Source organism: Ictidomys tridecemlineatus, chromosome 7 (genome assembly GCF_052094955.1).
Source record: "Ictidomys tridecemlineatus isolate mIctTri1 chromosome 7, mIctTri1.hap1, whole genome shotgun sequence".
Classification (NCBI taxonomy): domain Eukaryota; kingdom Metazoa; phylum Chordata; class Mammalia; order Rodentia; family Sciuridae; genus Ictidomys; species Ictidomys tridecemlineatus.
The window spans coordinates 4,544,151-4,558,863 of record NC_135483.1 but is presented as its reverse complement, the minus strand read 5'-3'; the positions used below and the strand labels follow the sequence as shown (position 1 = coordinate 4,558,863).

Below are 14,713 nucleotides of genomic sequence, written 5' to 3'. Positions count from 1 at the left end.
GTATGTGTGTTGGGGTGTGTGTACGTGGGTTTATAGAGTGTGCAGAGGTGGATGTGAACCTGGGCACACCTTTCAGAGTAACAGATTCATGAAAGGGTGGAAGTGTCCCCGCATGTCTGTTGTGTGCACCATCCGTGTGAGTGCAAGTCTCCTTTGTGGGCTGGGAATGCTGTGGAGGCCGGAGCAGCTCTCCTTGTGCCTGGTGCTGGAGAGGCTCCCGGCCTGGACAGCTGTCAGGCATGGGCCGTGCTTCTTGGCCATGTCCCACCTAGTTAGCCCACAGAGGGGAGCCATGTAGCAGAAGTGTATCCTGGCACCTCCTCTGTGGGGTCCCTCATGATGCAGGCGGGACACAAGGACTCACAGGGTTTCCAGCTGCTCCAGGGGCCCCATGTGTGCCGTCTTGTCCCTTGCCACCCTGTGAGGAAATTAAAGGGGAGAGATAAGAGATCGGAAAATGAGGCAAGCCTGTCCTCACCCTCACAGGAGGGAAGTCCCCACCAAATCTGGCTGGTTGGAATTAGCTGATCCAAACTGAAGGGACAGGAGCAGGGTCTAAAATGTACAGAAACCACTGTTTCTTGGTCCGCTGCAGGAATCTGTCATATCAGGACTTACTCCATCCTCATTAAGATCCCTGGTGTCACCTGGGTGTCCTCACCAAGGCTTTATGTAATTAAGGCTCAGAGGGGCAGGAGGGCCAAGGCCCAGCCAGCAAGTGGCCCTAAGGTATTACAGCCAGACAGATCACTCCAACAGAGCTCCCCAGACAACTGAACAGCTGCCCAGGGAAGATGCAGCAAGAAGCCCAACCAGGAAAAATAACACTAAAATACTAATCAGCACAAGCATTATTTAAATCAGAGCTGCCAATCAATGGCTGGAAGGGGGAGCCGATTTCCTGCTTCTGAAAACGCTCTGGGAACCTGCTGGACCACCTATCTCCAGATCGTGCTGTCTAATGAACCGGGAGCTCTCCTGGGTCAACCCTTTAGTGATGCGCCTGCAGGTGTTGGGGAGGCAGGGTCAGGCCCCAGGCGGCTGCATTTGGGCATGCTTTGCAAAGCGCTGGCACATTCTGGCTTCTACAGCGCTTGCTGCAGCGCCCTCTGGTGGGCATTCCCAAAATGCCAGGCGAGAAGGCCTTGCTGAGCCAACAGGTGGAGGGGGCGTTCTTACCGGAGGTCCAATGGGTCCGCGAGGGCCCAAATCTCCAGGACGTCCCTGTGGTCCCTGCAATGAAACCACCCATCCATAAAGTGGCTCATCACCCTAATTCTGAGCAGATGGGGCGTGGCGGGAACGCATGCAATGGGTATAACTTGAGATCTGCAGAGGGCATGTCACCAGAGTCCTGGGGAACAAGAAAGGGGCTACCTTCAGTTCAGTGGGGCTCAGACGGAGGGCTTGTGGGCCTTAGGGGGCCCATTCTCCATCGGCACAGGTGAGCACAGGGCATGGGAGCAGGGACAGTGTGTGTGCACTCACCGGCTCCCCAGGCACTCCCGGATCACCTTTCTCTCCTTTTGGCCCTTGTTCTCCCTGTTGGTAAGAAGCACAGGGTACAGCCCACTCGAAAGTGAACCCCCACTCCTCACAGTGCACATACACACCCCTCCCTCGGCTGGAGGGCCACCTCCAGTTCTATGGGTGCACCTGGTTGGTCACCAGGGTACCCCAAAGGCTGACCCTACTGCCCAGGGTTCTTCTCTCCCACTACCCTGGGACTCTAACTGAGCCTGACTCTTCCAGTTCTAAGGATCATAATCCCCACTTCAGAGAAGTGGATCTCCAAACTGGCCAAGTCCTCCTGGTACTGACCCACAGAGACCAGGGTCCTTCTCCTGCATGATGCCTGCTCAGGTAATTTTACATTTATTCATGTGGCTTGACCCATATCCCCTTCCAGCCCATGGCACATGGTGGATCATAATGAATGATAATCCTTTACTGCCCTTTCTTGAAGGAGAGTGAGGTGGATACTTTGCTAAGGGGACCAGCCCTTTGGGGGCAGGCTGGAAGCTGAGCCCTAGACTCTGGGTGGCTGGAGTGGTGTGTCCAGCTATTGCTAAAGAAGAAATAGGAGAGACTGGAAAGGCAGTGCTCTGAGTGTGCCCAAGATGGACTCATCTGGTGGGGTAGGGGCAGGGCTTCTCCCTTGAGGCAGCAGGTGCCACACCTGGGGTTCCCAACACACCTCCCAGGAAGCGTGGGAAATCTATACCCTGCAACCCAGAGGGGACAGGAAGAAGGTAAGGGGGCAGAGGCTGCATCGACGGCAGAGCTCCAAGGCTCAGGTGTCTTTCTAAGGCTGAAGGGCCATCTTGCAGGAGAGGAGCAGGGACAGGCATGCCTTGTGAGGGGAGGGATCAGGCTGCCCCCTGAGCTTTCCCAACATGGTTGTTTCTGAGCTACCTCCTGGCACCCCATTTTGCTACTGTCATTTCCCCAAGCCTCCAGCTATCTGTCCCTCTTTCCTCCACTTTTCCTCCAGATCCCAGAGATCCACACACCATCTAAGAGCCTGCTCTGATCTCCATGAGCCATCTCATCAGGCCACCTCACTAGGCTGCCCACTAGCCACCCCCACGAGCCTCCAAGTCCTGATCCAGGAGGGAAGGGAGCCAGGCTTCCACTCCACGTGAGCTCCTCCTTTCTGTTCTGTTAATCACGCAGCAAACTTCTAGGTGCCTCTAGATCTCGCCTCTTCCTGCACCGCAGGGACTGAGAGGCACACCTCGGGGAGCAGTGAGAAGTCCAACAGAGTAACACTTTCCAGACCCACCAACACAAAGCCGGTCCCAGAGAGCGCCGGGAAATGGCTCGCAAAGGAACTTCCCTTCCCTCCAGTTCCTACTTGCTTGGGTTGATTCTGAGACAGGCCTCCTGGCTCCCATCCTCCCTGCAGGAAGGATGTCACTGCTGGAATCAGAGGCAAAGGAGGGTAGCCCTCCCTCTCCACCCTCTCCCCCTGCACTGTCCCAAGAGAACACTCTGAAAGCTGTCTTGTTATGGAGCAATCCCATAGTTTTCATCTCAGGGGACTCAGTGTCAGCCTAAGTAGGGAAGACGCTGGGGCCGTGAAGCAAGACATAGAGGTGTTTGGGGGACGGCCACGGGAACCTGCCTCTAAGAGCAGCGCTCAGGTGGGGACAGTCACCCCAGCCAGGTCATCACAGCTGACAGGTCCCTCCCAATAGCTCCTCCTCAAGTGCACACTCCCCATGGCTGCGCCACCACCCTGCCTCCTCCCCCTTCATCTGTGAAGCACAAATCCGTCCTCTGTACGGTCCTCAGCCCCGGCCTGCATCTGTCCACCTGCTCCTTTCCATCCATAGAGGACACCTTCAACTTTCTAAATCACACGGGGATTTAGCTCTTGCCATTCTAGCCTCAGCTGCCACATGCCATGGAGCAGTGGGTCGCCTCCTGACAACAGGAGAGACACAAACAAAACAAAGGCCCACTTTCTGGCCTCAGTGCCACCAACAGCAGGAAGACCTCCAGAAGCGCCAGCCATGAGCAAGGAGGAGAGGGCTCTGGGGCTCTAGTGGCGTGTCATGGTAGGCGTGGCAGTGTCCACTGGCTCGCCAGGCTCTCCCTCCTTCTGCCACCTCCCAGGGTGCAGAAGCAGGCTGTGCTCCCCATGTACCCTCAGCAGCCTCCCTCAGACCCAGGTCCCCTCAAAGCACTGCCACCTATAGGAGCATCCTCAGGACGTGTTTGCCCCTCTCCAACTCCTGGACGTTCTGCCGTCTCAATAACTCTGCTGCTCCTCAAGAGCACCTATAGCTCTGGGTGCTGAGGACCGGTGTGGCATCTGCCCTTGCCTATGGAGCTGTGTCCCTGGGATGTCCCTGCAATGTCCCACCTGACATGAGGGCCGGTTCCATGCAGGGACTTCTTCCTGCCTGTTGCCAGGACCAGGCCGGGAGCCCACAGGCCTGGCTGCCTGGCATGCAGGGTTGAGGCCAGCCCCACCCGGCCCCGCTCCAGCCCACACCACAGCACCCCCTGCCTGCTGACATGCCAGGCTACGCAAGGAGGGAAGGGGCTTCCTAGACCTTCCCCTCCACCTCCTCAATCCCAGTCTCTTCCCTTCCCTCTGCTACTTACAGGCATTCTTGGGTGCGGTGGGAACAGGGATGTCTGGAAAAAAAACAGAAGTTAGAAAGATACGGGTGTGTGGAGCCCCAAAGCTGCTGACTCTGAAAGGTTTGCCAAGTGAAAGAAAATGCCCTTCAGTGATTATTAGTTTCGACAATAGAACCTCAAGCACCAAATCCTATGTGACCTTGAATATCTTCTGTCACCTTCCATGTCCCCATCAGTAAGAAGGGACGAAATGTTCTTCACTTGGGGGGTCACAAGGACACACTGGAATAACCTGGACACGCCACTGGAACAGTGCTTGGGACGTTGGATCCAGCCCTCCACGTCTGCTTTTCCACCACCGTCGCCTGCCATGCGCCAGGCGGGGAAACAGGCAGAGGAAACCAGAGCCAGGGCTCACGGAGGGCGTGTTGTGCAAAGTGCCCTCAGCCAAGACCTCCCGGACGGTGCCTGGGGCAGCCCTCCAGCCTGGCCGCCACCCGGCTGGCCCACCCTGGCTGAGCCGAGTGCTTCCCAGGACGCTTTCCTCCAGGCTCAGGGCTTTGGCACACACGGTTCCTCAGCCCCGGAGCATGCTCTCCCCCTGCATTCCGCCATGGCCACCCTTCAGACCTCTTAAATGTCATGCTCTCAAACATGAATTAGGTAAGCTAGGTCCACTGCTAGTCTTATCAACTGCACTTTGCTCTTTTTCTTGATCACATTCACTCTAATTGTAATGTTTATCCTGTCCACTGTAAGATCAGACTTTATCTCCACTACAAGACTATAAGCTCCATCAGGCGCCAGCTGTGCCATGACCTGGCTCCCAGAAGGAGCCCACAGGATAAAGCGAATGGACACAGGGAACCTGGGGGTTAGCCCTAAAACCCAGGCTCTTCACCAGGGAAGGGAGAAGGGGCTTCCTAGACCTTCCCCTCCAAGTCCTCCATCCCAGTCTCTTCCCTGCCCCCCAAAAAACAGTTTTTCATATTTCTAGACCTTTTCTCTATGTTTTCACACAATTATGAACATATAGAAATATGCGACTTCCACAGAATAGTGAAACTGAATGCATTCTTCACCGTTGTTCCCAGGCACCAACTCCTGGCTCTTCACAGAGACTGTAGGAGGTAGACCAGCTGCCTCTGCCCACCACTGTCCATAAGAACCCTGGGCAGAGACCAGAGACGTGAGCTTCCTAATGCAGTTCCAGCAGTTGCCAGCCATGGTCAGGAACTGACATCATGTAAGCAGGCTGTGAGCCTGTGCTCTGAATCTCTCAATGCACAATGATCCACAAATTAATTTGTTCACTTACTTTGTCTTATTCCACTTAATTAGTGTGCCTACATCTTTCCAAGACCCTGTGTATAGTGTGTGTGTGTGCATGTGTATGTGTGTGTGTGTGTGTGTGTGTGTGTGTGTTTCTTTATAAAATAGGATTCTGTGATACAGATGGTCTGATGTACTTAATTCTATTCTTATGGTCATGTAGATTTTTCCCTATTACAAATGACACTACAATGTTCATCCTCACACATTTTTTAAATGCACACATGCAAATATCTGTCTAACTTAGAAGCCTAGACATGGACTAGCTAAGCTGGAGGGTAGGCACCTCCTGGCGTGTGCATATGGCCAAGCAACTCCCAGTGGGCACTACCAACTTGCTCCCCCACCAGAAGGGCAAGGGTGCTCACCTCCCTGAAGCCTTGTCAAGGCCGTATCACAATCTTAAACAATAATCTCATACAACCCACTCTGGCCCCAAATTTCTGATTCTGAGGTTCTTCTACCATCTTTATGGAATATCTGAGCCTCATTTTCACAGGGTACGGGTTGGGGAGAAGACGGAGCTATGGAGTAACGACTGCCGGACAAACAGTGCTGAGTCAGATGTCCTGCCCCACGGCCAGCAGGACTGCTGAGAATTCAGGCCGTCTCCTGCTCTCCACCCCGGCTTTGTCCAGCAACCAATCAATCACCCAGTCAGGGCCAGCACAAGAAGCCATGAACAACTTTGCTGAAATCAGTTGCTCAAAGCAGAGAAGCTCAAGTGTGGGAAGAAATGTTACGATGAAAACCAATTCCAAATAAAGCGCCATGGTAGGATTCTTGAGTGTAAGACAAATAATAATAGCAGCAGTTTTATATTTAGTGTTTATTAGGTACCAGGAACTCTGCTAAGTACTTTGCATTATTTCAGTTAATTTGTACTAAAAATGTGCAAGCTAGTTGGGTATAATGTCTTCTATCAGATGAGAAAACTTACTCTCTGTGGAGTTAAAGAACATATCTAAGACAATGCAGGTGAGTGGCAGAGGTGAGAGCTGGTTCTTTCTGTCCCTAGAGCCCTTGCTCTAAATGCCACAGCACCGACCCATGATGGTGGCCAAAGACCTTCACAGGGCACAGGACGAAGCCCAGCCTGGGTCATGGTGATACAGTCTCATGCTGGACAAATGGTTTCTTGTCTTTGGACCTCAGTGCCCACACCTGACAGGTGCCTATGTCTTCTCGGTGTGAATCGCACATTCTGCTGAGTACTAATTGTGCTTTTGCTGAATAAAGTAAACCAAGAAGCTCAGGGTGGTTTTTTAAAGAAGATATAGTTTTAAAGTATAAGCCTTTGGAGGGGTTCTGACTATTGACAAACTCTGATCTGGAGATGATTTTAATGAAGTGGTGTGTGTGGAGGATCCCAATACCCTGGGAACTTTGAGAAGTAGAAAGGATTAGCAGAGTGACTTACAGTTCCAGGTAGCCCAGGCGGGCCTGCAGGGCCAGCTTCACCCTAGATGAAGAAACGAAGAGTTAATGAACATTAATCCTCCTGCCACCTGCTTAATGCAGCACAGGCCTGGTATCACCTTCCAGGCAACAGAAATGAGCGCTGTCCCCGCACAGGCCGAGTCAGACCAGCAGACTGAGGCCAATGTACATCCTCAACTATAAAGATTTCAGTCACACACACACACACACACACACACACACACACACACACTCACACACACGCACACACTCACATACACAGGGTTTGAGAAGTCTCTATATTGATCCATAAAGCTATAGATTATTTAAATCACTCTGTTCTATTCCGTTGAGTTTATACAATAAAGCTATACAATGTCCATCATCCTTTGAAGACAGTGACATTGCTCTCCCTTGCTTGTGACCATGGCCAGTATTGATTGTTACAGCAAACATTCCCACTGTGCCCCTGAGCATGATCAGCACATGGGAGCTCAGCTCCCTCAGCTTGGAGCCCGGACCCACTCCCTCAGAAAGAAGCCAGCTGCTCTCAAGTTCAGGGAACGGTCTCATCCCTGTGAACGACACGGGCTTGGGAGTTGAGTCACCTGAGCTTGAAACCCACCTCTACCATTGCATAAATGACTTTACCTCTTGGCTTGTTCCTTCTCTTGGCCCCATAAGGATAGTAATGCCTACGACTCACAGCACATGTAGCAACTGAGTGAGCCCCAGGAGAGAATGTGGTACATTCACAGTGGGGACAAGGCTCCTAGATCTCTTCTATGCATGGAGAACCACAGTGAGCAAAAGCGGTCTCTGAAGCTGTCACCCTGCAGTGCCATTTGGGGCCAGGGGATAGTGTCTGTGCTAGATCAGAAACTGGCCCAGGGCGAGGCCTTTGACCGTCCCTGTAATATGGTCATTGGGTGGACAAATGAACAAGGTTGGGTCAAGCTGAGGGACAAGGCCACTCTGGGTAAACAACATAATAGGGTAATAAATAATAGTTGTATAATTTTTATCATTATTTCTATCACTACTTAACATTTAATTTCAGATATTGGTTTATGTGTCTCCCGTGTATGATCCCAATCTTGTAGACTCGCCCATAGGGTATTTACGTATCCCCAAGAAGAAACTGAGGCACAGAAGCTGCAATTCACCTGCCCAGACTCACAGGAGCGGCCAGTGCTGAGCCTGAGGTAAACCCAGAATCTCGCTCTGAGCTGGACTGGACAACAGCTCTTTCAAGGACACTAGTCAAACATAAATTAGATCCACGGATAGTGATACCTGGAAACAGCCCTCACACCCTCCCTGTCCCCCCGGCACTGGAAATGGAAGCGTCCGTGATATAAGTCCATTGCCTTTCTCCTTTAATAGAAAAGCAATAAAACATCTTCATCCTTTTCCTCAAACTTTGTTCTTATTACTGAATCAGCATCGGGCACAGAGACCAAGCTTTCCATATCGTCTGCATTCAGGAAATGAGTTTCCTGGTGTTCCTGGGAGCCGGGAGGGGCAAGGGCAGAAGGGAGAGAGCACAGAAGGGACAACCTGAGAGCAGACCCCTTGCAGGAGGCAGGGTGCGAGGCCCGGTGGTGTGTGGGTGTCCCCCTTCTCAGGGTCAGGCCCTGCATGCAGCACTGTGATGCCGACAGCCAGGACTGCGACTGGCCCTGGCAGGTTCAGCTCTCGACTCTATCCTGCAGCTGTGGGCAATGGAATCAGCCTTTCTGTGCCTCAGTTTCCTCATCTCTAAAGTGGGGATATGACTGACAACCGTATCTCCTCTCGGAGTTTGTCCTAAGGATTAGCAAGGTCCCTACATGGATGGTGCTCAGGGCTGTTCTGCCCATAGTAGGTCCCTGCCCTAAATCGCTCACAAGCCGAGTATCATTTCCACTTTACAAGGATCTTTGGAGGGAGGTCCGTGCAGATCCATTTTTAGCTTGTCCATCATGGCACAGGGGGGCAGACAAGACTCTCAGAGCCACACAGCACGCGGAGCCAGGAAGGGGACCCAGGCTACCTCTGGCTTCTGTAACAGTGCTCTTCCCACCAAGATGCAGGCAAACACACACAAGCACACTGAGGGCTGTGTGGGTGCATACTTATGAAGTCACTGTGGGATTTCAGGTGTAATGTGGTCCAAGGCCGAGCCTGAACAGCAAAGAAAAGCAGCTCTCATGGTGGGATTCTCCACCATCCCATGGCTGCCTCCTCTAGTGTCTGATGTTTGGAGGCTGATCTGCATCTTGTCCACTGTCACTTTACTAGTGATGGTCTAGTAGAGAGGACGTCTTCTACCAGTCTGTGCTAGAGAGCGCCAGGAAGATGGCTGGGGGCTTTCCTGGGCTGCCAGGGTTGAGGGTGGCATCCCTCCCGGGCTAGAATCTAGTTGGAAGGATGCAGACTATTGTGGCTGAAGTTGCCTGCTGGAGAAGGCAGCTGCCTGGATCCTGTGTACCCTCTGGCCATGTCTGAGCTCCCTAAGTTTGGGCAAGTTTCTATACTTCTCTGGACTTCAGCTCTCTATTTAGAAAAATGGGGATTCCAATGGAAATGACCTCAGAACTCACTGCTTACCAGAGCAAGACACTGAAAACTAGAAATCACGACACACAGAGGCTCAACTGTGCAGAAACCCTGCCTTTCACACCTGTTCAGGTTCACAGTGTTTTAGCAAAAGCTCCCTTGGACTCTCATGCAACCAGCAGATAGCATCAGAGGCAAGCTACTCCCGCACATCTGGCTTCAGGGACGACCTCGCTCATGTGCCACCTAATGAACCGCTTCCCAACAGCAAAATCTTACCAAATCCCAGCATAGGTCCATGTGTGAGTAGACAGGTACAGTAGACCGGTACCCACCTAGGACAAAATCTTAGCACACCTCCAAGTATGCGAGGCTCAGTGGCTCAGCTGACGAGTTCCATGCTTCACCAAGCAATGTCTAAAAGGCCCACTGTGCGTTTCCACCCCGTGTGTTTCTCTGGGGCTTTGACAGGAGGCAAAATGGATGGAATGCCTGTTGGGTGCTACTCCAGTGCCAGGCACAGCGCAGCCTGCTTGCTGAGACTGAGTGGGAGAAGCCTTCACACAACTGCGGGGACTGTGGACCAGAGTCCTTGGAAAGTGATTCTGTAGCTTCAGACATGCACCAGGACCCCCTGCTCTCCTCACCCACAGAGGGTGCTGGCAGATAGCTGTGCTTGTTTTCCACATCCACCCCTGCACCTTCCCCGTCCTGCCTGATGGTCTCACTGACCTTGCCTCTGGTGTCCAGATTTGGCAGGAGGAGATCGGAGGCAAGAGGAAGGAGGACGAGATACTGAGGGTGCCCGTCCACAGGCTGGCCGTGTCTGTTTCCCTACCCTTCTAACAGGATGCCCAACAGGCTTCATCTCCCACGGTTTCTGGGGCATCTGCTCTGGGCCCTTCCTGGCCTCTCTGCTGTGCCTTGCCCTGGAGGGCATCGCCACCCCAGGTCCGTCTCCCTTTGCACTAGCCATGCGTGCAAGTAGCCCTTTCCCTGCCTTCTCTCCATTTGTCTGTTCTGAGTGAGTGGCCCCTGATGTGGACTGGGCCTGTTGCAGAGAGTGCTGGGAGTCGAAGCCAAGGTTGCCCTTCTGTGACCTACACACAGTAGGGCTGGGCAACAGAGATAGTCTATCTTGGCTCTGTGGCTGGCTCTAGAACCAACCCCAGTGACATGCTGGTGCATGACCCAGGAGTCAGGGACGCGAGGCTTGGTTCTCAGAGAGTTCTTCACCCTCTCGGAGACTCCATTGCCTGCCACACACTCAGGACCCTGACGCCTGCCTTCCAAAGCTGTGCTGGAACTCAGGGAGAGGTTTTTTGGATGAACGTGTCATCTCTGCTTCTATTGCTGTCTAAATGGGCTACACTTGCAAACAAGGTTTATGTCTACCTTATTGTTTCCTCAAAAATGTACTCTGGAGTCACACAAGTCCATTCTGAATAAACAAAAACTCCTCTAACCCAAGGCAAGAGCAGCGAATGGCAACGGATCAGCATGCAGTGGGCAGCCTACCTTCTCACCCCGGTCACCTTTCAGGCCAGGAAGTCCCAGGTCACCCTTTTCTCCCTATAGTAAAAGACCATTAGGAAACGTTGGAACCCACACTGAGTCCCAATCCTCCTGAGGTACAGGGTGCCCTGTCAGTGAGGTGGGAAGCACCTGACCTTCCACTTGGCACCTGGCAGGTGGGGTGCCTCCCACCCATCACTCCCATCAATTCTCTCTGAGGACACTCTTCCTTTCCAGGGGTGTCTCCCAGCCCCTGTCCCCTGTCCCACGCATGGACTCTGGCCCTCGACACCCCTCCCATTTCTTTCCCCTCAACACTGAGCACGACTCTATTCACCCAGTCAGAATTGCCACCTCCTGTCAGAGGACTCCACAGGGGCCTTCCACAGGCACAGGCTGGTGGCCTTGCTGGGACGAGGCAGCCACACTTACCTGGTCTCCTTTCTCTCCCCGCACACCTGGGAAGCCTGCAGCACCCGGGAGGCCTGCTTCTCCCTGTGAGAACAAAACCGTGGATCTGTCCACTCGGCACCTACGGGACGGCTCTCCTGAGGCATAGGCCCTGTGCCAACTGCTCTCCAGGTCCTGCTGTAGGCTTGTGGATGTCACAGGGAAAGCAGAGCAGTGGGCAAAGGAGACATCTAGAGAACGTGTCCATCAGGGCAGCCCCACACTCTTTCCCATGTGAGCTAGCTCCTCTCCCAGGAACCCTCATTTCACCTCTCTGGGTGTATACCTCCTCCTGTCCTTTAGGACTCCATCACCACGTCACCTCGTCACCATTTTCCCTGATATTTCCCAAGTCTGAAAGACTTCTCCTGTGCCCCACGTGACATTATGTGCCACAACTCACTACAGCTGCTCACGTGTTCTCCAGGGTCCAACGTACCCTGTTTGTGGCTGTGACCCTGATGCCCACCATAGCCACTGACACACAGAACATGCTAGAAGTTATTGAGCAAATAAATGAATTCATGAAATCAATGTAGTGAGCTCCCAAAAGACATGGTTAATTTCTCTGGGCATATGAGCAATTTACACAATATGTAGTTTATAACCACAAATAAAGAAATCCACAAGAATGAAATGAATGGGAAAAGGCATAAATGAACAGACCTTCTCTCCAGGGTGGCCTGCCAGGCCCTGCTCCCCAACTTCACCCTGGGGACAGAACGACAGACACCCCATTATCCTCCATGCTCATTCCCAGGGGGTTCCACACATCCATGGCACCCGCAGCCACAGCCCTCAGCTCTCCACTCTGGAGCACTGGTAAAGGCCCGAGGTTATGAGCTGTGAAGACCCAAGTGAGGAGCATTTCTCATATTATCTTTTGCTTCTCCTGAAAGAAATAATTCCTGGAATTGTCCTGTCGGAGTTCACTCAGTTTGAATCCATTCGCTGTAAACCTTATCAGGGAAACACAGACTCCATGCCAGGACCCACAGGGAAAGGAAGCTGTTGAAACCTGAGCAGGTGACTGGTGTCCCATGATTGTTGTTTGGTCTCTTCACAAAGACAGGCAGGGCCCTGTAGTTGGAGGTAGGTGAGAGTTTCAGTGACCTGTCCCATGGTATGCTACCATAAAGAGAGTCCTACGTGAAGTCCCCAGTGAGTCATTCGAGATTCGTTCAGAAAGTATACCCCAAAGAGGTACACACTGGTCTTGTTCCTTTGAAAGTTTCTTCCTCTCCACTAGAGTCCTGCTATGACAATGTCTCCCCTGAAAATTGTCCTACTGAAATAATCTTCACCTTGTGGTACTAGCAGGCAGGGCCTTCAGGAGGCGATTGGCTCATGGGGGTGGAGTTCTCGGGGTTGGATTAGTGCCCTTGTAGAGGGAGCCCTCTTGCCATCCCATCAGTGAAAACACTGCTATATGATACCATCTATCAAGAAGCAGGGTGTCTTCAACAGACACTGAGTCTGTTGCCACCTTGGTCTTGGACTTCCTGGCCTCCAGAACTGTGAGCCAGAGATTTCTGTTGTTTATGACTCACCAAGTTTAAAGTAATATTGTCACAGCAACCAAAAGGGACTAAGGCAGTTAGTTCCTAGATAGCACTCTCAAGTGGGAGGCACTGGAAGAGGGGTTCTCTCTCTGATCCCTAGGAACCAAGCCTCTGTGTCCACCACACCCTCCTCAACCATCCGTGCACAGGGGTGAGTGGTGGGGCTGAGAGGGACTACAACTTCTAGCTAACCATACGTCCAGAATATCACTAACTTCTTGTGTGACAATTTCTTTCTAATAAAATCTTTGGTATAAATTATCATAAAGAAATGTGGTTTTCTGACGTATCAGTGGACGTGAATGAGCTGGCAGTGTGCACCCACATGAGAATTTTCCCCAGAGTCATGCCAGATTCAACTGATAGTGAAGGCCAGACCATCAGTACGTATCAAGGAAGGGAAGGGAAGGGAGAGCAGGGAAAGGAGAGGAGGAAAGAAAGGAGGGGAGGGGAGAGGGGGGAGAGGAGAAGAAAGGAAAGGGAGGGATAACACAAGGCTTTGCACAGTGTAAGCACATAATTTATCCCCTAGCTCCAGTGTCACAAGGGGAACTGGCATCTGGAGTCAGCACATATTAAAATTCTAGATGCACTCCAATGCACCCATCAATTCCCCATGTTTACAAGCACAATTAGTGAGAATTGCTGTAGCCAGAATTGTGCAAATACTCAGCACTCAAGTTGTCACTTTAAATCTGCTAGGAGGGTGACATTTGCAAGGGGAATTGCTTCGTGCCTGCTGAGCAAGGATAAGGGGCTGAGTGTACTCAGAAAAAAACTTTAAAGTCCATCAAAATGCCCCTGAACTTGTGCTGTGAAGCCCCATCCAAGTGCACACAGAGAAGGAGCTGCCATCCTTGTGAATTCTTGAAGTGAGCCCTGGAATGTGGGTGCCCTGTGCGTCCCGCAGAGCAACTCGCCCAGAGCGAACTCTCCACGCCACCATTCCCAAGGTTTCCAGAATCATCTCGGAAAGGATTTTCATCTTCAGCCAGTACTTGGTCCAAATAAAGCAACAAGACTGACCCTATGCCAGGTCTCCTCTGGGGCCACACACAGCTTGAGAAGCCCCTACTGTTGAAACTCGGCTTCCAACTCTCAGAGAAACATTTGACGCACTCAGCACTAGAATCATGCAAAAACGACACAGGTGAGACGGAGCAGAAGACATCTGTGCTTGAACCTGTCAGTCGTTGATGATTCCCAGAAACGTGAGGCACACAGATGGGAAGCCCCCGAGGGACCTCTAACTGCATCCCCAGGTTCCTCGAAATCAACCCTCTACTGCAAAGCCACACACAGGGAGCGCGAAGCTCCTGAAGACCACAGGGGAGAGCTGGCATCCTTCCCGCAGAAGCCCGTGATTATGTGCCAGCTCCCAAATGTGAGAACACACAATTATCAGGCACGGCTGACTCAAAAACAAAACGCTTCCATGAAGTGAAGAATGAAAACAAACAGCAAACCCATCCAAATGCTTTAAATCCTTCCTTGGAAATAACAGGATTTCAACCAACGGGACCCTGATAGCTAGGCTAGGTGTTTTCAAGACCCTGTGATCCCCCTAACAACCACCTCAGGATGGCATGCAAAATCAAACCCAGTGCCTCCCGTGTGTGAGGCAAGAGCTCCACCACTGAGCCACACTCCCAGGCCCATGATAAACTTCTTTTTTTTTTTTTTTCCTGGTTGTATACAAAGTATGTTGACACCAATTTGTGTCTTCATACATGAACTTTGGATAATAATGTCCATCACATTCCACCATCATTTCTAACCCCATTCCCCCTCCCTTCCCT

At 52.0% G+C, this 14,713-nt stretch overlaps 1 protein-coding gene across 4 annotated transcripts in view; it reads right to left on the bottom strand.

The window, feature by feature from the left end:
- Col22a1 (collagen type XXII alpha 1 chain) overlaps window positions 1–14,713 on the bottom strand; it is a 231,258-nt gene that overhangs the window by 84,582 nt on the left and 131,963 nt on the right. For 2 of the 4 annotated variants that reach the window (XM_078016656.1, XM_078016659.1), the window contains 9 exons: window positions 12,019–12,063; window positions 11,335–11,397; window positions 10,906–10,959; window positions 6,848–6,889; window positions 4,117–4,149; window positions 2,786–2,902; window positions 1,489–1,542; window positions 1,180–1,233; window positions 365–418 (listed from right to left, as the gene is read on the bottom strand). In XM_078016656.1, coding sequence (XP_077872782.1) covers window positions 365–418; window positions 1,180–1,233; window positions 1,489–1,542; window positions 2,786–2,902; window positions 4,117–4,149; window positions 6,848–6,889; window positions 10,906–10,959; window positions 11,335–11,397; window positions 12,019–12,063 — 516 coding nt within the window. The remainder of the gene's footprint in view (window positions 1–364; window positions 419–1,179; window positions 1,234–1,488; window positions 1,543–2,785; window positions 2,903–4,116; window positions 4,150–6,847; window positions 6,890–10,905; window positions 10,960–11,334; window positions 11,398–12,018; window positions 12,064–14,713) is intronic. The other 2 variants (XM_078016657.1, XM_078016658.1) reach the window with 2 other exon arrangements.